Source organism: Sardina pilchardus, chromosome 5, assembly GCF_963854185.1.
Source record: "Sardina pilchardus chromosome 5, fSarPil1.1, whole genome shotgun sequence".
Classification (NCBI taxonomy): domain Eukaryota; kingdom Metazoa; phylum Chordata; class Actinopteri; order Clupeiformes; family Clupeidae; genus Sardina; species Sardina pilchardus.
The window spans coordinates 8,002,246-8,026,705 of record NC_084998.1 but is presented as its reverse complement, the minus strand read 5'-3'; the positions used below and the strand labels follow the sequence as shown (position 1 = coordinate 8,026,705).

Sequence of the window (24,460 nt, the reverse complement as noted above, 5' to 3'; positions counted from 1 at the left end):
TGTTTGAACATGAAAGGGCACGATTGTGAAATTTAAAATGAACATCTGATTGTTTTTTTTTCTTTTGGCATTTGTGCCATTTTTGATATGTACTGTAGTTTCTTACTCAATCTGTTGATAACCCTTAATCTTTGCTGTGCAAGACCACAATGTTGCATAAAATACTTTTTGCAGTAGGGCCTAAAAGAACAAAGTAAAGGTCTCACTCAGATATAAGTAGACATAGCCTGGTTTGAGGTAACACCATCATACTGTGTCACTTGAAATAATATTCTCATAAATATTTTAGCCAATAATGGTTAATAAATTCAGTGGATTGTGAAGAAGTATTGTAGTGTAGCGCATTCCTCCGTTGTACTCTATTAGCCAAGTCGTTTAAGACTCGTCCTTGAACTAGCCACAGGCTAATAACAACACACGAACAAGGAATTACTTCTTAAAGAAGCATTCAAAAGCTTATTTATAAGAAATAGTTTTATTGTTTATTTATTTTATTTATGTATTTTACAAATTGCTGTTTAATTTTGTAAGTGATGAAACTCATTCATTGGTTGATCTACAGTACAGATCACATTCTATATTGATGGTAGGCTTACAGCAAGGATTACAGACTTTATTTATAGGAATTATTTTCCTGTTAAAACCTACTAGATAACTATATAACTAATCAGTTTAATTGCATATAAATATGGATGTGTATTGTTCTATTTGTTTGATAATGCTTTAAAGCTTTAAGAAAAATATTTCTGTTAGGCCCCCCTCTCAGACTTCTATGTAATAGATAAGAGTCTCTTGCAGGACACTTTGATATAGCCTAGTATTGGCTTATATGCTGAGAGACATTTTCTCTCTTGATTTGAATAGTCTAAATTTAAATGTACTGTAGCCTACAGTAGCCTCATTCAACCTTTCAACCTTCACTCAACCTCTTGCCAAGGGATAAGAGAATATTTTGACATAGGCCTGTCCACCCTTTCACCAAGTTGTTGGTGGGCCATGCTGTTAACTGTGAACCGCAGGCTCTAGTCTACTAAAAATGTACCGCTATGGCTAATAATGGTGTCTATAATAGGCCAACTAGCCTACACTTCTTAAAATGATCATTATTATTGTTTTGTATGAATGTACTTAAAAGCTTCTCCAACAATAAACTGCAAACCATTGTATTAGGATACTGTCACGTAACGGCCGCAGGTAGGCGCTCTTGTCACGGCGAATACACCTTCAGTCATATTGATGACGGGACGCCTTGAAGAGGGTCAGCTGGACAGCAGTGTGCCTGGAGCAACTGGTGTTTAGTAGCCTCCTCCTACGGATGTTGGCCGTGCGTTCATTGAAAAAGAATGTACAGTTCTCGGTATACAGCTGACTAAGATTGCATTGACCTTTTCTAAAACAATTGGTTAACGTTAATATCAGAGGACTACCCGAAGCAACTAATGTTCTAGGTTTTCAAGTTGTGCTACCCTCCCGAGCGTGGGAGGTAAGTGTTTGTTTTGTTGGCTTTCTCACCATGCTTTACGTTACCTGACACCTAACGGTAGCTCTACAGTAGACCATGTGCATCTTCCACTAAAGTGCATGTAAAGGCTCGTATAAAATTACACGTAACATCCTCAGCATGCAAATATAGGAACATTAGCCGCTATGTCACGTTTCGAGGAATCCTCTTAAAACCTCGAGATGAGATGAGGCTAGGTGCCCAGCTAGCCACATTAGCTTTATCCTCTAAAACCAAGCTATTATCCGCGCGACACTTGCATTTACTTCGACTGACAGGCGTGTCTGGCAGTGTTAACCTTTTAACTTCAATATATTGTGTAGTTTTGTTAAAGTATTCAGGCCCTTTTCTGTTGTCTTCAGTTTTTGAGAGGTGAAACGTGTAAAGCTCATAATAACTAAAACTTACCAACACCCAAATGGCCAGACGGACGGCAACTCGATGCTATTTCCTTTTGGATATTAAACGTGCTGCTATGGAACATCAATAAAGCGCCTAGTTTGCAAGGCAGTGGTGATCCATGTAGAGAATAGAGATGTCTGAGTATCTAGATATCTTGATAACCTAAAAGATCAGCCAGAGCAGAGATGTACAGCTGATTGATGTACAGATTGCACAGTTGATTTTCAATTGTCCTCCATTTAAGCCCTTTTTAGAGGGAATATTATCATTATTAGGAATGAACTGCAAGTAACTGACGCAGTTGATACTCATGTATACATTTCTTTTTATTTTACAAGATAATACTGCCATAATTTACCAATCTATTATTTTGTTAATCAATGTGAGTCCATGTCTCCACTGCCACTTGTGACATTCATTCATCTCTGCTCTTTTCAGTGCATCAGTCCTCTAACTGCTGCATGTGCATGCGTTTGCATTTCACCTCCATAACCCTTTTGCATGAGCTCCATTCCTCCACCTGTTTGCATGCCTGCCGCCTGAGCCAGAGTGAGCTGCTCTCTCTTCAGTGCCTTGCCCCTTCAGCTTGTACTAAGGCCTCAAGCCGGGGGCAACAACAACCATGGGCAAGGACAGGGGTAACGCTCTGGTTTTCTCCTCCAAGAGGGGCTCGAGCTGTGCCACGCGTTCCTGCGCCAGCCCCGGCGAGGCCGAGCGCGAGATCGAGAGGCTCCGCGCCGCCTTGGAGGTGGAGCGCTGCCGCCACAAGCAGGCCCAGAGGAAGTTCTCGCTGGAGCTGCGGCGCGCGCGCGAGGACGGGAGGCACGAGCGGGAGCGCGCCCTGCGGGAGCTGACCTCCAGACAGGAGCGCCAGAAGGCCTTGGAGCTGCAGCAGCAGCGCGAGGCCCTGGGCAGGGAGCGCGCCTCCGAGGTCCGGCAGCTGCGCCGCTGGAGGGACCGCGAGCGGGAGCGCAGCAGCGCCGCCGTCAGGCAGGCCCGGGAACTGCAGCGACTCCTGGCCGAGGAGCTCGGACGCGCCGTCGACGGCTCGGGCAAGGCCGACGCGCCGAGCGTTAAGGCTCTGCTGGGCGGACGGGGCATCGGCGGAGGTGGCGGCGGTCCCGGAGGAGGCGTCTACCGCAAGCTGGAAGAGCTGCTGTCGAGGCTGTATGGGCAGGCGAGCGGGGAGCAGGCGGCGCTCCTGCAAGGCCTGCGGCAGGAGCTGGAGCTGGAGAAGAGCCGCTTCATCTGCCACCTCCTAGAGAAGCACGGCCGCCCGCAGCCGGTGGAGCAGGGGCCCCGGGAGAGTGAGCCCCCGATCCCGGCACCCAGGCGTCATCGCCCGGCCAGCCGCCCGCAGCCGCTCTCCCGCTCGGCCTCCCTGGATAACCGCCGGGGAGCCGCCACCACCACCGAGGGCGGTGGTGGAGCCTCGCCGTCCCGCGCCAGAAGGTCTCAGTCCCAGAAGATCCAGCGGTCGTCGTCCCAGCAGGGGCCCCCGAAGAAGAGGAGCAGGAGCGGACGCAGGGCCTCCATGCCGCTGGGCAAGCCGCAGCTCTGCTCCAGTCCCGTGGAGAGCCAAGCGACCCCCTCGCAGCCCTCTCCCCACGCAGCCTGGGAGGCCAGACTCTCCTCCACCCCATCGGACCCGTCGCCGTCCCCCTCACCAGGCAACTCGACGCCCTCCAGATGCTCAGAGGAAAACATGGAGGATATGGTAAGCCACTTCTCTGTCCCTCCACTGCTACATACTGTACCGTAAGTTCACAATGTCAAAATTGTGTTGATTCATTCACCTATTGAAACTTTATCACCGAGCAACACCCACCTCTCTGTCCTTTCCTGCCACATACCCAAAGTCCACATTGTCAAAATGTTGTTGATTCATTCACCTTGAAACTTTATTGAAACTTTATCACCTAGCAACACCCTTATTGTATGTGCTCATACACAATATATTTCGGTCATCCAGTTGAAACTGTATGACGTCCGCTTCCTCCTTTTGTGTTCCCAACAAGTTCAGTGTGCACTTCCTTGACGATGAAATAGTCTGGCCTCAGAGCAGGATGTAGTTAACATAAATGTTGATGGAGCCAAGTTTTAAAAATGCAGTCTTGCAGCTTTAGCCCTGTAAAACTCTTGGGTATACAGAAGGGCTAGGGCCAACTGAGCTATTCTATTTTGGAAGGGATTCAGGGATGAAGTGGACAGGGCTGGAGCTGCTACTTAGTGCTTAGCAGTAGAAATTCTTTGGGGATTTTAATTTGTTTTGTTTTAGAGTTGAAAGGGTGCTCCTACTGATGCTTGAAGCCAACTGTGCCCATGCTCTACCCTTGCTTAGTCAGAATTTGAAATGGCTCCTCAGACTTTTAAAGTAAGTGCTTTGTCCTGTAACATCATAAGAACAGTGGGTGTGCATAATGGTGGGTATTGTAGAGTCAAGTCACATTTGCCAAAAGCAGATGAGGCAAAGGCATTTTCTGAGAGCACGAGGTGTGTTACCCTAAAATGGTCTGCAGCTGTGTTCGAAACAGGCTCACACTGGATCAATGTTTCTGTCCTACTCTGAAAAAAGAAAAGGGATGATGATGTCTGTTGACCAATAGTAACCCCCCTCCACATTTATTGATTTTGAGCTGAGGGACCTGTTCACATCAGAGCTGCATAGGAAATGCAGTCTCCATTCAGATCGAGCCCTACTTCTAATTCTAGCCTGAATATCCAGCTCCAGTATAGGCAGTATAAAGACAGTATATTGACATTTTCTGTGTAATTATCTCAAAAAAATTGAAGCGCTACACAGTCTAGGTGTACAGAAAGCCACAAAGAACACTATGATGGGTAAGCCCATATGATGCTGTCTAATCCATGATCAAATGAAAGCAGAGTGTCTGACTTGTGGGACCCTCTTCCGCGACCCCCCTTTGTGCTGTCACATTGTCTGTTAGCTCCCTGCTAGCTTAGTAAATAATTGATCACACTGTTGCAACCTAGAGAAGAGGCAACCCTCTGTTGTTATTTTTTTTTTTTTTTCTGGAGGGGGGGGTACGTGGCTCTCTTAATGGTGGTCATTAATTTTTGAGAGGGATCTACAATGTCCATTTGTGCCAGTTTAGCATTTTAGATTTAGTGTTTTCTTCCTTACGAATATTTTTGATGGTCTGCTTTTTTCCCCCTTTTTTTTGTAAATTACTACATTAATCAAAGTTTAGAAAGCATGCTACTGTGTTTGACATTTTTATGGTTATCAGTGATTTGCATGCGGTTACCTCCAGCACATGCAACATGTCTCTGGACCCCCTGGGTCGAAGTTAATGTGAATCCCTGTGGCTGCCATGCCACTGTCTGCCTCCCATTATGATAATGAAGCGCCCCCTCCCAACACCCCAGCAGTAACATGAGCATGGAGGCATGACTTCATTTGTCTCAAACTCGGTGAGAGAGAGAAAGAGGGAGGGAGGGCGGGAGGAAGGAATAGAAAGATAGTACAGGAGAGAGGGAGAAAGAGGGAGAGAGAGAATTACTCATGTACAAAAATGAGGCTACAGGCAAATCTTTATTTGCTGTGATTCTTGGTGATTTGAAGAGTGTCAAGTTTGTCAGTGTGAAGTTTTTCCTAGAAGAGACAAACCACTTTCTGTTGTCTGTTTGTTTTTGTTCTCTTGCCCCTGAAAAATCAAATTCGTATCAGTGAGACGGACCACATAAGGGTCATTCCACGCCAAATCAACCAGAGCCCACGCACTTGCGTCTCAAAAAAATCTGAAAAAAATACCATGTGTGCCTATGTTACCCAGGAGACACTCTGTAAAATGTTTTTGTGCTAAGATCAATACTTTTCAAGTAACAGCCAGTTTTACAGGGGGAGGGGGGTGTCAAATTTGTTCTACCTCTTTTTTTTGTCAAAGTTCACAAGCTCATTGCTCAAGAACTAGAATCTGTAGGACGCTCAAATTTTGCAGGCTTGTGCATAAATAGGAATAGTATGCAGTAAAATCACCACGAGTAGTCTGGATGATCCTGCATGGTCATAGCAGTCCCTCAAAGTTGATCAAAATTTTATTGGAGTTCTTGGCTGGGCTCTGTTTAGGCTTACAGAAGACATATTTTTACTCAACATAGGCTCTTGATTTTTTTCTCTTATTGAGATCAGTAGAAACACTTTCCGAAAAAGCAATGAAGAGAAAAGAAAATCCATCAGGGACTGAACAGCAGACCTCACAAGTTTGAAAAATAATTTTGGATCTCATATTCAGAGCACCCTAACACCTTGTGGGAATATACAAAGATTTTTTTTATATTTTTTTCGTTAATCTGCATTACCTCTTCTTTTTGAAAACACCAATTTGACTTGTCTTATGCAAATCTTTCTTTTTCATTTTCCACCCTAAACATGGACAAAATGCACCATTGAGATCAATATGTTTTGTCCCCACCCGGCAATTTCAGTGATTCAGTGATTTTAGTGGCACCTAGTGGTTACTCTATACAAAACAAATCTCTCAATAGATCTCTATGGTGCATTTTGCCCTTGTTCAGGGTGGGAAATGAAAAAGAAAGATTTGCATAAGACAAGTCAAATTGGTGTTTTTAAAAAGAAGAGGTAATGCAGATTATAGAAAAAAATATTTAAAAAATCTTTGTATATTCCCACAAGGTGTTAGGGTGCTCTGAATATGAGATCCAAATTTATTTTTCAAACTTGTGAGGTCTACTGTTCAGTCCCTGATGAATTTTCTTTTCTCTTCATTGCTTTTTCGGAGAGTGTTTCTACTTATTCAATAAGAAAAAAAAAAACAAGAGTCTATGTTGAGTAAAAATGTGTCTTCTGAAGGCCTAAACAGAACCCAGCCAAAAACTCCAATAAAATTTTGATCAACTTTGAGGGACTGCTATGACCATGCAGGATCATCCAGACTACTCGTGGTGATTTTACTGCATACTATTCCTATTTATGCACCAGCCTGCAAAATTTGAGCCTCCTACAGATTCTAGTTCTTGAGCAATGAGCTTGTGAACTTTGACAAAAAAAAGAGGCAGAACAAATTTGACACCCCCCTCCCCCTGTAAAACTGGCTGTTACTTGAAAAGTATTGATCTTAGCACAAAAACATTTTACAGAGTGTCTCCTGGGTAACATAGGCACACATGGTATTTTTTTCAGATTTTTTTGAGACGCAAGTGCGTGGGCTCTGGTTGATTTGGCGTGGAATGACCCATAAGCTGTGTCTTGTCCCGGCCGGCACTGCTGCAGCATGTGCCGGACTCCTCTGTTTATATTCCAGTCTTTGTTGTCTTTGCTATTTTGAAGCTGTGGGGTATTTGTGGCCTCCGAGCCCTCGTGTCAGTCACTGTAATTGAGCTGTGGTCGCCGTGGACGCAGATAATGACAGGACAGGAGGAGAAGCTCAGCTGTGCTGACGTTGTCCGCCCGGGCTTCATTGGTTGGCAGAAGCGGGATGAGGCATAGCCTACTCACCGTCCACCACGTTTTTCTCTCCGAATCATTTTTGTCTTTGTCTTGTCTTTTGTTTTCATTGTTCCGTCATCTCTGTCTGCTTTTCTTTTGCTGATGCTTGCCTTTTTCCTCGTTGGGCTGATTTGATTGTCTGAATGCTTGCTGAGAGGAGGTTGTGTTTTGTTTGTTCTCCTTATGTGTAGGATTAGAGTTTAAAGCACCCCGGGATGAGATGGGATGGCTCTGTCCTAACAGGTTGTGTTTCAAATGCGCAGCTGTCTCTCCAGCCATGATACTCTCGGCCATTCCCAGAGAGCATTTTTAGAGTAGATGCTTTAGCTTGCCTCGCCCTACGCACACAAATACATACATACACACACACACACACACACACACACACACACACACACAAAGACGTATCCACACATACAAATACACACACACACACACACACACACACACACACACACACACACACACACAGAGTTACACGTGTACACACACAAAAACATACGCACACACAGACGGTATGCACTAACAAATACACACACATGCAACCACAAATACACACATACTGTACGCACACACACACACACACACACACAAATATACTGTACACATGCACACGTATGCCCACACACACGTATACACACAGACACACATACAGTACGCACTAATAAATACACACACACACACACACACACACACACACACGTCCCTGTGTTTTTCTGACCCCCCACTGCCCTGAGCCCTGGCTGCATGTCCTGCGTGCCGCTGGGCTACAGTAAGGCAGACTGCCTTGGTCCTGGACCAGACACAGGGGGGGCAAACACTCCCATCTCTGAAATCCCCCCCCACATTCCCCCTGTTGCCTGCTCCTCATACGGCAAGCAGGACACTAAATCATTGGCTTTCAAATGAAAAGATAGATAGGCTAACCTAATAAATACGTGGCACTGGTAAGCTATGAACATGAATTATGTTGATTTAAAAACTGTACTGGTGTGCGAAAGAAAATCCCAAATAAATATAATTATTAAAAAATATGTTTTTTTATGTTGTTGGGATGGGCGGAAAGGGGATATCACATTTTTACAATACTTTTCCAAATATAGCATTTCATGATATTTGCTGTCAAGTATCAAGATCTTTTTGTTATATTTTAAAAATTATTTTGGTTTTAATAATTGCTCTACATACTGTATGATTGATCGAAGATCACCATTATACTATCTGCTATATTGATGCAAAATCAATCCCATAGTTTTTTTTATCATCAAATGAACAGAATGAAAGCTTTCTCTCTTTCAAGGACTTCTGAGCATTGCGACAGAGATGTAACTTCAAAACAAAAAAAAAGTTAATGAATTTCAATTAATTGCATCCTGGGTTTCATTACAATACTCCGCATATGGCAGATAATTAACTCACAGTAGTCATACGGTCCCCAGCAGTGAAAGTGTTTCCTTTCTCCAAATGTGATTTTGTGCATTTGGAGTCTTGCTTATTATTAGTTGACGTCTGCAGTGAGACCTGAAATGATGAATTGGGCATGTCTGTCAAGGTCAGCATGTCTGTCAAGGTCAGCAAATCAACTTACCGCACTGTCCCGGCCGGGTTCTAAAGTGTGAACACAGAGTGGTCTGGTGTGTTTTTCCTATGGGATTTGATGTAGGAGACATGAACTGTGGCTGTGTGTGTTTGGAAACATGGGCTACTGTAGGTGACGGATGCCATTTCGACACTCCTCCCAGCTTTAATCTGGACTGAAGTCTGACCTCTGCTTGGACCCTGAAGTTAAATTGCTGTGATAGGTTGGGTTCACGCCGCCAACTTGGAAAGCCAGTGATGCACTAAGACTGTGTGTGTGGCACGTGTGTGTGTGTGTGTGTGTGTGTGTGTGTGTGTGTGTGTGTTAATCCAGTGAATGAAACTGATGAAGTGATGAATTAAAAGCTAAGCTAATAATAAATCTCACTGTGGAGTCCAGGCTAATATGAATTCCAATTTTCAGAAGTGCTTTGTGTAAAGAGCAAAATGGCATGCCTGTATTAAATAACTGGTGAAATGAATGAATAAAATATCAAGTTTGCCAAACCGACGTGACCTATTTTGAGATTAAGATTAAGATGACCTATTAAGTTTTTAGAGCCTGAAACATTCATAGTATGTTTGCATTATACATTTTCTGCTTTTTAATATAGTATAGATACCTGCCTTTTTATGGACTAGTCGAACTATGGATGCATCTGTGCCAGATTGTATAACTGTGCTGCTGTACTTGTATCCCTCTATGGCTTTTGTTTCCATGGGGGGGAAAGTCTGGAAAGTCAAATGTCAAAAAGTGTGTTGCAGTCAGTAGCATTTTAGGAGCTCAAACGGTGGGTGGGGCTACTGGTATAAGTGGGTCAATGTACAGCACCCCTCCCTAAAGGGGCTCCAGATTTCGTGGATGGGATTTTAAATAATTGATCAAAGTTTGAGCACTACCCAAATGGCACAGCACGGAATGGCAAAGAGGGACTATTTGTTTTGTTCAGATGTAGGACGTTTAAAGCATTTTTTTTTTGTTTGCTTAGGAGAGTGTTCTGAAGAGCATTGGCCTTAAAGCACCGTGTTTAAAATCCCTGACGGAGTTGTTCATTGTTGTGGTAATGGATTTTTGTCCCTCCACTGGGTTGTCAGCATGGTACATTTTTTACAAATCTAACCTTATCCTTATAATACCTACAGATAACACTATTCACTATTTGTTGTGTGAATATGAACCAGAATTTTGGTGAGATTAGCTGGACTTGAAATGCATGCTTTGTGTCATGTACAATGTTAATACTTCCTCATGCTGCTCAAAAGTGATGAACGTTAACAAAAGCGCAAAATGTGATGGCTGTTGTTTTTTATGTTCGTAATTTGCCCATTTCTTTCCTGCCTGTATATGATATTTAAACAATGTCAACATAAACATAATTATTGTTAGACAAAGCAATGTAGTTATGACTCCTTCAGTGAGCATCAGCAGTGCACCTGCTTCACAGCAGGGCGCTGCACAGAACTGGTCATGGTAACAACATGCTAATGACCATAGATTTGTGCTAAGCACATGCCATGTCTGAATCTCGCATGGACTGTGAGCAGGATGACCTTGAGAAGACTTGTCAGGTTTTTAGAGAGAGAGAGAGACAGAAAAAGTGAGAGATGGAGAGAGAGAGAGGGAGGGAGAGGTCGGAGGTAGAAAGCTGGAAAGCTGGAGACAGACTGAACATGCTGTGCAGTAGTCGATTTACTCTCAAGGTCGTGCTTAGGTAGGCATCCCCTAATTAGTTTTGCTGCCAAGAAAAATTGGGGAATAGAACTGTGATAGGAGAGCAACAGGGTTATCACTATCTTTCAATTTTTTCAATGTTTTTTCTTCTCCCAGTCCCTGCACTCCCTCCTCATCTTTCTCTGTCCCTCTTGGCCTGTTTTTTTTTCTTCACCACTCCAGCATAAAACGAATAGTGTTACTGTTTTGATGTGGTTTAATTTGAGCGAGAAGACAAATGACATAGCGGAGCTTATCTAATAACAGTGGCTTTTACAGCACCTATCTGTGTTTTATGGTCTGTATTGGTGTGCTTTATCACCACTGGGTGTGTGAGAGAGGGGCTTTTTTATTATTGTAAAGTTATTTTCCAGTGAGGATTTGGAAATGAATACTGGAACAATTTATTCATGAGGAAGGAGATGAACTCTCAGGACAGACTTGGGTCTCAGTGGCTTTGACTGTGTTTTGGAATGACAGGAAAAACTAGTCTGCTACGTGTGTGTGTGTGTGTGTGTGTGTGTGTGTGTGTGTGTGTGTGTGTGTGTGTGTGTGTGTGTGTGTGTGTGTGTGTGTGTGTGTGTGTGTGTGTGTGTGTGTGTGTGTGTGTGTGTGTGTGTGTGTGTGTGTGTGTGTGTGTGTGTGTGTGTGTGTGTGTGTGTGTGTGTGTGTGTGTGTGTGTGTGTGGTGTGTGTCCTTTTCATTTCAACTGTTTCAAATGAGTTTCAGCTAGTGTAGTCAGATTTATGGTCTATTAAAGTTTGTGACTTGGATAATTGGTTTTAGTCAGTTAAACATGAGACTCTCTCAGACACACACACACACACACACACAGACGCACACACACACACACACACACACAATGTCAGTCAACCCTGTACCTCTGAGGTTGTGTAATAAAAGTGTATTTTTATTTATTTTTTTTCATTTGTTGACTCATGTACTCTGCAGCCGTAAAAAAAAGCTCATTCACATTACAGATCAATGAGATGCAGCATACACTACCTTGCACAGGCCAGCATTCTCATTCATGCATGCCATGGATTCACCCACCGCCACTGCCTTGCACTGCCAGCCACGGACAGCCCAGAGCTGTCCAGGCACTGTAGTAGAGCTACAGCACGATCCGTCTCTCCCAGCTCTCGGCATGGCGCCAGCTCTACCGCAGGTGTTTATGACAGCACAGGCTCTCTGTGATGAGTTCACCCTAGCTTAGCGTTTCATGGAGGGTAAGCATCACGGAGCTGTCGGAGGCCTCCCGCTCCCTCTCTCTGGCCTTGTCGGTTTTAGGGAGATAATCACTCTCGCTTGCTTCGCTTTAGCCTAGCCATGCTGTTCCGAAAATGTGCCCAGGGCCTCTTCGCTGATTTGCAGAGTCACAGGGTCTGCCTTTCCCCGATAAGCCTTCATTAGCCTTAATTTCGCAGTGAGCACTGAGGATTTAAGACAGTGAAACTCCTTACGCCCCAGCCTTGCAAGGTGACAGAAGTATTGCTGTGATTCATGAGTGTTGCTATTAACTCAACTCGTAAAGCTTTCATTTAGAGATTGTGGGCCATAATTTTTGTTGTGAGAGGAAGCTGTGCCTAATCTCTCTTTGGTTCAGTGTCATACCCATTGGTCATTGAATCATTATTTATTTGCATAATTAAAGGTGTAGTCACAGTTTTTGTGCAGGAAGTCACATTGGTTTGTGTTTATGTTTATATTTCCTTTTTTTTAGCAGATGCTTTTGCACAAAAAAAGCTCACCCCTTCCCTCGGTATTCCCACAGAAATTCCGCGCAGGGTTTTGTGTTGGTTTGGGAGACAAGCTGCCCCCACTTTATTAGTTTCCAGTTTACCCGTAATTTCCTGACTATTAGCCGCGGCTTATACATTGATTTTGCTAAATTTCTTCAGCTATGAGGTCAATACAGGGGGGCAGTTAATATGGTGTTAATATGGCTTTGTTTCTTTTAACTTGCATAAAACACTGTCCTGCGGCTTAAACACAATGCGGCTTATATGCGGGAAATTACTGTGTATATATATATATATATAGAGAGAGAGAGAGAGAGAGAGAAAAACAATATCACACAGTGGGCAAAGAAAATGGGCTTCAAATTGTGTAAAAAATCTCTGACTGTACCGTTAAAGGAATATAATATTCAAAAATAATTTTAAAACTTATGTGATTTGAAGCCTGTATAAACGTATTGTTTCATGACCGGTTTTTGTCACATTTTGTAAATGAAGATATCTTGTGATTATAGATTTATCATAGGCAATGATGCATCACCTCAACAGCATGTGGGTCATTCCGTGTCAAATCAGACAAAATCCAGGAAAATGGTTGCAGCACCGACTCGGATTTTCTTCAAAGTTTGTATACACAATGTTTAGGTTCCATAACTAAAATCTGTAAACTATTTTTGTTCAATTCTATTGTTTTCATTGTCTTTTTACCCTTGCCTTTTTACACTCTCTAAATGACCTTATCTTGGAGGCCATGTTAAGGTACTCATATCTTAAAAAGTATAATTCCTAGCCTGACTAAACTTTATAGAATGGAAGACAAGCATGTTCTCAGCAAGATTCAATGACTAAATGTTTGTACCACAGTCTCATTGGTTGTACAGAAGTCCCTAGTTTCTGAAAAAACATGCAAAAAAAGTGATATTGAGGGTCTCAAAACTTTTTTATTGGGACACACCTGCCATCAATGAGTCTTTTCTATAGAAATATAATCCTTTGTTAATGTTGTCCCAAAATGTGAAGTCTCCAAATCAAATGAATTTGACAATAATAAGGATAAAACAAGGCATGTTTGTATTTTTGTGTCATTTTCATGCAGCTGAAAAGCTATGTGGGGTAGGTAGTAGGATCATGAAAATCTATGTGGAAATAGAAAAGTATATGGACATGTAGTGTGTAAAGTTCTAATATTGCATCCAAGCCCCGTTCGCAGAATAAATGCATGTAGTTACAGGTGTTTTGGTAACACCAGAATAAACATTTACAATAAAAAAAGGGAAGTTTGACACCCCCCTCTGGCGAAACAGTAGCATTTTGCTACTTTTACAAGGCATTAACTCCGGTAGCTATTTGAATGGAATGGAAAGGCTATATTTTACTTCTCGTATTCAAAAAGAAGCAGAAATTCCTAATACCTTGAAATTGAAAAGGATACCAAATACACCGAATTATGTACTTGAAATTATGTTTTGGTTGGTGGCTGTGAAGTTCTCAAAGGCCATTTGAATATCTTCATACGTCTTAAACTGTTCAGAATGCCACTCAGGCACCGCAGCATGATGTGCAGGTAGGGCAATATGTGTCTATGATGGAAAATGGTGGGTAGGGTATGCCTTGGAGAAGTCAGAGGAGCTGGAGGACAAGGTCAAATTCCTGCACCCCAGTGGACCAGCTGCCATTCATGTGCTGTGTGCTGTGCCAGCCCCAGCCACTACCAGGACAGGACGGCAGTACGTATGAAGATATTCAGATGGCCTTTGAGAACTTCACAGCCACCAACTAATGAAAGGCCTATTTTAGATTAATGGTTAAAACATAATTTCAAGTACATAATTCGGTGGACAAAAAAGAGTGCTGAGAGCGCTACTAGGAGTAGTACAAAATTGTAGTAAATTCCACACTGGTGCTCTTTTGAGGCCGGGCAAAAATTTAAGTAAGAAAAGTTGGTCAAAGGCACTCAGTTGAGGAAAAAATTAAGCCTTTAATGGTACATGGCAGAGACTAAAAACATACGCCGACGCGCCTTTGACCAACTTTTCTTACATAATTCGGTGGATTTGGCATCCTTTTCAATTTCAAGGTATTAGGAATTTCTGCTTCTTTTTGAAAACGAGAAGTAAAATATAGCCTTTCCATTCCATTCAAATAGCTACCGGAGTTAAATGCCTTGTAAAAGTAGCAAAATGCTACTGTTTCGCCAGAGGGGGGTGCGAAACTTCCCTTTTTTATTGTAAATGTTTATTCTGGTGTTACCAAAACACCTGTAACTACATGCATTTATTCTGTGAACGGGGCTTGGATGCAATATTAGAACTTTACACACTACATGTCCATATACTTTTCTATTTCCACATAGATTTTCATGATCCTACTACCTACCCCACATAGCATTTCAGTTACATGAAAATGACACAAAATACAAACATGCCTTGTTTTATTGTTATTATTGTCATGGTTATTTGTCGTGGAGACTTCAAATTGTGGGAAAACATTAATTAACTGCCGTATTTGAAGAGGAAATAGTGACTGATACCAAGTGAAAAAGATAAACAGTTTTTTTAATACCCTAAATATCACACTTAATGCACGTTTTTCCAAAATTGAGGGCCCTTTCGAGAGTCAAGAGACATTTAGTACAGACTTTAAACTGTTTACACATGCTTATTATGAGTTGATCTTCCACCCTAGAAAGTTTGGGGAGGCTAGGGAACATATTTGTCAAGATATTAATGCCCAGACATGGCATGTGTTTTTCAAGCTGTAAAAATGAAAGAATTTCAAGGTCTAAAAAAGATATGAAGACAGATGATTTCCACAGAAATATTTCACAGGCCTTGGTTTTAGGACCCATTGATGATATACACAAAGTTTTAACAAAATCTGAGACGGTGCAGCAACAATCTTATCTGATTTGATACGGAATGACCCATGTTCTAACAGAACAGTAAGTTTCCTGGTAATGTTCCGCAGAGCCAGCAGAGTATGCTGGACAGCGTGTCTTAACCGAGTATGAGTGTGAGGAGATGAGGGAGAAGAAGGGGAGGGGAGTGTGTGCAGGGTGACATTAACTGTCAGGTGAGTGTAGCTATAAATCTGACCCCGTGCCTCTCTGTAGGGAGCAGCTCTTAACAGATGTGTGTGTGTGTGTGTGTGTGTGTGTGTGGTGAAGGCTCAGGGCTTCCTCCGGTCTGAGCATGACTCGGGTGTTCAATGTGATGAATAACTGAGGCGAACGTCTGAGCTGTGACTTTGATTATGTGCTGTAAGCTACGACACAGCTCCCCCCTCCCCCACCACCACCACCATCCCCCTTTAACGGTGACTCGGTCTTAATGAAGTGCAGCTTGACGTTTGAATTCTGTACACCTCATTGGGTGTTAATGGATTTTATGTGTTTCCTAAATCTGCATACAGAGACACACACACACACACACACACACACACACACTCACACAATCACGCACGCACATGAATGTGTGTGCCCAGACTATTTTGGTGGAAGTTAATCTCCCAGGGGTGAGGCTCCCCGTCTGTCTGTTTGCCTTGCTGAAAGGTAATTAGCTGGAGAAGCAGAACAGTCTCGTGGTAAATCTTAATATCAGGCGCGGGTGAAAAGGTTTTACGTTCATATGACATCTTAACCTGTCACCAGGGCACGATTAGTATAACTAAACTGCCATGTTGTTGTGAGGATGTGTTTTTGAATTCAAAAGAGCAATATGGACGATCACATGCGTTTGCACTGCTTTAAAAAATCGATTTGTGTTACTAAAATGAAGACAATTGTTAGGTCTTCCTGTTGATTACAGTATTTAGCATTGAGCTAGCATGCATTGAAAAATTATACTTAGCATAGTGATGGGTGAATATGTTTTGTGACTGATCGTGCACCATCCTATAGCTTGACTCCAGCCTCCCTGCAATGCTCTGCTCTGCCTCTTGAACAATCAATAGGCAGCCAACATCATTCCAGCGTCATCTCCATGGAAACGAGCTCCTGATGCAGTCAGGATTGGCCCCCTCCCAGAGCTTGTCCTTCTGTGATTGGAGGATGGAGCCCATCTGCCCCACCCCCTCCCCACTCTAACACAAACACACATACACACTCTCCCCATTTCCCTCACACACACAGAGATCTCCTCCTCCTCCTTCTCCTTCTCCTTCTTCTTGTCCCCACGTCTTGATGTGGTTATCTGCCCCAAACAGTGATTAGGCAGTTCATTTAACCTCAATGCATGGAGTCGACTAGCGCAATGGACGACCACGATTCCTCCGCTTCGTGATTAGATGCGGGAGATGCGTGCCTCGTATGGACGGACCCCACACAGCACCTGTCTTCGTTTCGCAGGCAGAGGAGGCTATTGAAGAGGAGACCTGTTAGTGGCACTGGATCTTTCCACTCCGCGTCTTTTCGGTTGAGGACCGCTGATGTGAAAACGGCCGTTCGCCTCCCGGTTGTCCATCATCTGCCACTGGATTCGCACGAGAGGTGGTGACAGCTCGGTCATCTCTGTCAGCTGTGTGTAGACTGTCGTTTGCTGGAGCACAGGGAAGACATACTGTAGCTCCATAGCCCATGAAGCAGACAGTGAGCAAAGACTGGTAATAAAAACGCAGTGAGTGTGACTGCATCTCTAAGGTGCCATAACCTCTCTCTAAACCCCTCTCTGGCTTGCGTTAACATGCAGAGAGAGATCTATGGCAATAACTGTCTTTTTCTGGAGGCGGACTCGTCTTATTTTAGAAAACTTCCAGTACAGACACTGTAATTTCTCTCTCGGTCTTCAGGACCACATGTAAGTTTTTTTTTAAAAATGTTGACAGAGATGTTTATAAGCCCGAGGGAGGTTATTTTGGTCATGCGACCGTGGCTACTGATACCCCAGCAGCACTAAGGCTAAAGCAGCTGCCAGACAAGACTGCATTGTGACTGTGCCATTTTCCTCCCATCAAAGGCTGAGGCAAACTTATTAGCCACTGTATTTGCCCTCTCCGATAAGTCTGGTAATTGCATAGCCGAGCAAACTGATCTTATCGCTCTCGTTTGGGTCTGGCCGTTCAAATAGCCTGGATGGATTTAATCTCCTAACTAAAAGGGGCTTCATCTCTCTCCTTCGCCCTCATGACGGATATTGCTGTTGAGTGACGGACGGGAAGAATCAGCGGGTGAGTGTATTGCGTGGGTCTTCCTTTGAAGTTGTTGGACGCAATTAGTACTCGTCAACCGCATCCTTGTCACTTTGGAAAAGCGTGTTCAAGCTCCCCGATTCGCGTGACGCTGGCACTGAATTGGATGTGCCCCTCATGTGGCTGCACTGAGCTGCCTGGGTGCTCGGCCTGAGAAAGAGAAAGTGAGAGAGAGGAGAGATGTACGACCTCTGCACCAGACCAAAGCCTCCCCAGGAGGAGCAGCAGCAGCAGCAGCAGCAGCAGCAGGAGCAGGAGCAGCCCCCTCCAGCCGAAGGGGAGCCTGTTCGTCGGGGGGACACCGCTGAGACCCCCGCTGCCCCAGGACAGCAGGATGGGGAGACAACGACTGGGGAGCAGGGAGCAGACTCCAGCCAAGATGCTGACACCACCACCACCGCCGCCAAGTTTACCACCACAGCATCCAGTGTTCTGGGAAAACGGCAACACTCGCTGTGTGAGGGAGTGAACGGCTGTGAAGTTTCAGCCTATGGGAAGGTAGGTGTGATGCATGATAGCCTTGTACGCTTCCACTGAGGCACTGGGATAAACGGGGTTAATGAGTTCTATGGACCATGTGCAGTATGACGGCATGCTGTTGACGCCAAACCCTTCTCAGTTGAAATTGAGAGTGGGTCTGGAAAGGGCTCATTGACTTCCAGCAGGGGCGTAACTAGCAGGGAAATCTAACTTAAACTGGTGCATTAAACTCTTACCAAATCATTTCAGAAGTGCAGCAATCTTGTAAACGAAGGTTTTAAATGCGGTTGTTTACTCAATTCCAAAGAAAATACATGTCCATGCTGGATTAGCGATTGTAATGTAAATTTTAGGAAATGGGTGTCAATGATCCCAAAATTCCCAATCCCAATCCCAAAGTTCATATGGGTATTCCCAGGCTAAGCATGTCAAGGATGAAGGAATAATAACCGGGTAGTGCTGCTGGAGAGAGCAGTGACAGTGCATCGGCTCATTCTTTTGTTCGTTTCCCTGGATACTGTAATTAAGTGTCTCTCTGTGGAGATGTGCCAGACAGAAAGCTGTGAAAGTCAAACAAACAGTCGCGCTCGTCCCAGAAGAACTGGGCTGGTATGGGATGAGAAGAGACGGCAGATCATGAGCCAGCGGTGGACGACATGCTGGTGGTCTGACCCGAGGCATTCGGTTTGTGCTCTTCCTCGGCGCATGTTGTTTTGATCATGTCGGGTCCTAACGTTAAAGAGCACACATTTAATTTGGATCCCGTCCAAGGATTGATCATGGGGGCACAGAAGACACGCTGTGTCCTGTTGCACTGGTTTTGGTCTCCTGTCTGTTATATAGGGCAGTGGCTTAGTGCCGCCGATGGTGCGATGGGTAGGCGTACGTACGCCACAGCCGACTACGGCTTCGCTGTTGCTAAATTGAGAGACAGTGGCTGACCTCAACCCATATTCCTCACGGCTGCAGTGCCGAAGTGGAACAGTGGAAGAGCCACTTAATGGCGTTTCATTGAAAATCAATGAGGGCAGCGCTAAGATTTCCCATCGTGTCCGTGTAATTGTGCCCCGGCCGGCATGTTCTGGGGTTGTTAAGTTTTGGCTGTGAGCTGAGTGGCACAGTGGATGTCTGTCGAACTGTGTAGCCTAGAGAGCTTTGCTTGTGAGTCATTACATGTGCTGGCGAAAGCACGTCCACACATACTGTGTATAGGGTATGCACTCATTTAGTGTCATTCTGAATACGCACAGAAGAGATGTTAAATTCCTAGTGCTAATAGGTAGGGGAATTCACACGTGGCCAATCAACAATCAAACCTGTTAACTGTCAAAAACAAAATCGGTAACAAATCAAACATTGAGGACTGAAATCCTCACCAACAGAGCAGCCTTCAAGCTGTTATCAGTGTCGGTGTACACGTATCAAGTTGTTTGCACACACAAACATACAAACTCTGGCATAGATTCTGTGATCTGAGATGGTGTAGTAGCCCCACTGGCCTTCGAGGAGTGGGGACAGTTACTTTAGATTGCTTCCTCTATGACTGAATCTGAATGGAAAGGTTGGCGTCTCCAACTGGAAAACATTCCAGGGTTTTGGTCTGCTATGGAACTACAGTTATTTAGTTGATGTCCGTGTCATTTGTTGCAATTTGCTGAAATGTCGCTAACAGGATCAACACTCCATGAAGAATTAATTTATGCTTTTGAAGCAATCTATATACAGTATGTCACAGGAGCTTCATGGCATTCACAGAAGAATGCTCTCCATTTCAAATTGTTCTAACCCTAACCCCTGCCCCTAAACCCTAACCCAGATGTTTGCACTGTATCCGTTGTCCATACTTTTACTTGAAAGGGGAAAGCTCTTCACCTCCCTGAGTCTGTTACCCCCTTCCTCAGGCTTACTTTGATTTTGAATGGAAGGGGAATTCTAAGGTAGATTTAGGGGCCCAAATACAAATTACATTTGCTCACCAAACCATGGCCAAGTGTGACCGTTTCTTTTCGTCTCTTTTGGAGAAACCGACACAAGTCACTACTTCTTCGCCTTGCATGCTTCAGTGCACAGATTCCCCTAAAATTGCAGGCGAAATAATTAAATGAGCGAACTACCTCTCCCAAGTACATTTTGTTTTTGGCCTGAAACGCCCAATTTCATCCTCCCTGTTAAAAGTGCCGAGCTCCCTGCGGCTGCTCATGACGGGGTAATTGCATTTGAAGTGCAGGGGGGGGGGGGGGGTCGGAGTGATAAACAGCAGCCTGAGGGTGCCTTCTGCTCAGCCTCTGGCGGGAGCGTCCGTGGCTGATTTGGCCACGCTGGATGGGAAAGACCTATTTACGTGGTGCATTAGGGATTGTCTTGTAGACCTTTTAACCCAGCGGGGAGTGGGGGGGGCTTCTCTGCACCCCTACCCTCTGAGGTGGGCTATTTATTTTCCCTCGTGTGTGTGTGTGTGTGTGTGTGTGTGTGTGTGTGTGTGTGTGTGTGTGTGTGTGTGTGTGTGTGTGTGTGTGTGTGTGTGTGTGTGTGTGTGTGTGTGTGTGTGTGTGTGTGTGTGTGTGTGTGAGCGCACGTGTTTGCGTGTGTTTTGTACGGGGGTGGGTGGCTTTTATCTGCTCATCACAGTAGGCCGGCATAATGAAGCGGCGTGGTTTTGTTTCATGGTCTGTGCAGCGTGCCGCTGTAATGAGGACCCCAGCGTGCCCCGCCAGCCAGGAGCATCATGAGGACCCCATACGAGGTAGAGCGTGATTGACTGTGGCAGTTACACAATGGCCCTCGCCTCTTTCCAGATGCTTCCGTGGATACGGAGATGGATGAAGCCGAGAGGTAGAGAGAGTAGAGTAGTATGTAGGTGAATGAAGAGGGGGAGAGGGAGGAAAGGAGATTGAGAAAGGAGGACGGTTGATTTGGAGGGGCTCCTAGAGAAAGGGAAGGGGAGAGCGGTGTTCCCCACCCCCACAGTAATGGCTTATTATTACTCCTAGGTGTGCAAGAGGAAGGGATCCTGTCTTTTGTCTGAGAAGGTTTGAGCTTCCTTCCTCACCTTCATGTGAGTGTGAGAAAATTTGCGTGTGTGTGTGTGTTCTTCGCACAGTGTTTTCTATGCAGTCATGTTATTAGTTAATCTAAGATTAGCACACCATTTTTTCACAAACACATTAGACCTAGGTGTTGTTTGGGTGTGGGACAGGATTTGATAAATGTCAGCCTCTAAAGAGCTAAGGTGCTGTGTATTTATTTCAAAACTGAAAAAGCTATTTCATCAATATTTCAAAGTCTTAGGCTTCAAAATACCTTGGATGATTCATTCAGGGCTTTAACTCTGGTGGCATTCATATGAATTTGGTCATGGTTTACGACTCTGGTCATGTTTTATGGCCTTATAACGCCCTGCCTGAAGATTTAATTGAGGTCTTACCACGGCACCAAATTGCTCTGGGAGGTCATGAATAAATTCACATGTTCTTGTAAAGTAAAATGAAGACGGGGCGTTTTTATTTGCCTGCTTTAAAGTGAGTTAGAGGGCCTTGAGCTCACCATAGGCAGGCTGGCCTGGCCATGCCATGCCATGCCATGCCTTGCCCTCATCAGAATGCCCCCAGGCAGCATCGCAGGAGCCTGACCAGGTCTTTCCTGAGCCTGTGCATCCATTCCTCAGTGCCTCAGTTTTTCTGGTGCATGCTAACCCAACCCCCAAATCTCTCCTCACCAGCACTGACGTGACGACAATCTTCATGAATAATTGCATTCCTCCAAATCCTCCTCGTCCTCCTTCCTGTTGTTTTTTTTTACTCTTTTGAGTCTTTTTTGGTTGTTGTTCGGCTTCCCTTCCATCACCCGGGGAATTGACTGGATCGCGCTCTTTCGCACCTCCCCCCTCCACCAATCAACCTCTGTTGAAGGCCAGATTAGCTCCGACACAATGTCTTGCTGTGCCTGCTTTTGATGTCAGACATATTTAGTGTTTAGTGTGTTGGTGGGGCGCAGGCGAGTTCAGCTGTAAAGATTGAACTCTATTGCTCTCTTGCCCTTAGTGATATTTCACCTTGAGCGCCCTGTCAGATGTGTCTGTCTGTTTGTGTGGTGGTGTGTTCTTGCTTTGACACAAGGCTAATACCATGAGCTAAGGAAATATGGTACTGGGCAGAACCACACACACACACACACACACACTCTGCACTGCACCTGTTCCCCTGTCAAATGGTTGCTGCACTTTTGTTTTGCAAGGTGACACATTGGCAAACTAAGCATATGAACCTCCTTCTGTTGGAGCACACCATCTTTTTAACGTTGCGAAAGATCAGTCATTTTTAATTAAGTTTTACTCATGGGAGGGTAGAAATATCTAGCATCGAAGGCTTTTAATAAAGACATTTGTATTTGATGGGATGTAGATAGCTTTAATGGTCTCAATTTTGGGAAAAAGGAAAATTAATATTCCCTCCCTCCCTCCTCCTCACTCTTGCTTTTCAACACAGAAGTTGTAATACACAAGAGTATAACTTGTGCCTTTTTCAGAACTTTGTGTGCACAATATAGGTTGAATGAGGTCATGAAAGTTGAACTGCTCCTTTCCCGCAGTAAGCCAATTAATCATGTGATCTGATTAGCCCGCCTCTCAGTTGTGATCCCTCAATTACATCTTGGGGACCGATGCACGAGCTAGAGGCTTGGCAGCAGTTCAGAGGTCCTCTCCTATCGATCCAGCCAGCCAAGCATATTTTGCTCTTCCATCATTTTTTCTGCTAAAAGTTCTCAGAAACTTCCTTTTATCAAAGGGGTGATTTCTGTGTGAACAGTGTGAGTTCAAAGATATTTTTTTTTTATGATTGATCTGTCAATTCCAGGTTCTCTGTTACTCTTTGTAGTCTTTGTAGTAGAGTATCCCCCCCCCCCCCATTCATTCCTATGTGATGTTGTGAATTTTTCATGAATTCGCTCACGGTATCTCATTCTTTGACATTAAGACGTGAGATATGCTGTGAAGGAGCCACAGGGATACCAGGCAGAATCCCCTTATCTTAACTTTTCAGTTTCACTCTCCGCTTTCATGTTATCGGTATATAGTCCACCCAAGAGGCCATCCTTAGTGTGCTGTTCAATAGAAAAACTGTTCAGATTAGGGCTCGGCTCAGTGAAGCAGAAAGAAACAAGCAGGAAAACGGGCTACTAAAGATTCACTTCTTTTCCAATTAGCATTACTCATCTGTAACTGTTGTTTAACAAACGTTAGCATCTCGACTGCCCCATAGTTTCTTGTAGAGGACCATGCAAGGTGTCTCCGTCTTGTTAGTTAGTACACTACAGGGAGTAACTCATACAGTAATTTCCCGCATATTTCCCGCATTGTGTATAAGCCGCAGGACAGTGTTTTATGCAAGTTAAAATAAACAAAGCCATATCAACACCATATTAACTGCCCCCCTGTATTAACCTCATAGCAGAAGAAATGTTGCAAAATCAATGTATAAGCCACGGCTAATAGTAGTAGTAATAGGAAATTACGGTACACACCAAAAACTGCGATGGATACTACAGTAGTTAACAGTGATTTACAGGGATATTAAACCCTTGAGTGGTGATGCGCTGCTTCAGTTGGTGGCTCTACTGTAGGTATAATAGAATTTGCCTGTACAGCTTACACACCAAGCTGCAGCAATAAGCTGCTTCTCCACACATTCTCCGATATTTTATGCCTGTATGTTTGTTTGTGTATCGCTTCCAACCCTCGGAGCTCGTGTGTGACCCACTTATACTGCTTGGTAACAGGAGGGGAAAGCTGGGAGATGTTGCAGAACTCCCCTCTGTTGTTGGGGTTGTGTGAAGATTCCCCTCATCCCCCCAGCCAGCCATCCACCCAAACCTACCCCCCGCCACCGCCACTCCCACCCCCTACCCCGATCATCCCCCCCCCCCCCCCACAGCCAGCTCCTCTGTTGCTGAGCCAGGAGCGCTGGTTGCCGTGTTTGGTCTGCCAGTGCAGGAGGTGTCAGTCACGCGCTTGAAAGGACTCCTCTCGGCGTCTGCCTCAGCCCGCCGGTGTCAAAAAGCCAAGCTTCACTTCACTGCGCTCTGGGAGCCGCGCTGTGTGTGTGCGTCTCAAGGGAATCTCACGGAGAGGGCTGAATGGTGAGACACATCACAGGGCTGCAGCCGGGCTGCGGACCCTCTGATCACGTTCGATTGAGCGCCGTCCTGATAGCCGAAACGGGCCTAGTCTGATTCTGTCCTTTGTCCTCCAAATAAGCTCCTTCTTTTGAAGCCAGACAAGGGATAGAGATGTAAGGAGGCTCGCTCTTTCTCTATCAGAGGATGTGTTTGTTTGTGAGTTCTGCATCCTCTTTTTTTTTTTTAAATGAATGCAATCCCCTCATTGGTCTCTGTGCAAA

The 24,460-nt window shown here is 44.5% G+C and overlaps 1 protein-coding gene across 1 annotated transcript in view; it reads left to right on the top strand.

Moving 5' to 3' along the window:
* Positions 1 to 1,307: 1,307 nt before the first annotated feature.
* The window catches only part of LOC134079752 (RIMS-binding protein 3C), a 58,453-nt gene continuing 35,300 nt past the window's right edge, over positions 1,308 to 24,460 (top strand). Inside the window, exons 1-2 of the mRNA XM_062535830.1 lie at positions 1,308 to 1,483; positions 2,342 to 3,620. Coding sequence (XP_062391814.1) covers positions 2,526 to 3,620 — 1,095 coding nt within the window. The 5' untranslated portion in view covers positions 1,308 to 1,483; positions 2,342 to 2,525. The remainder of the gene's footprint in view (positions 1,484 to 2,341; positions 3,621 to 24,460) is intronic.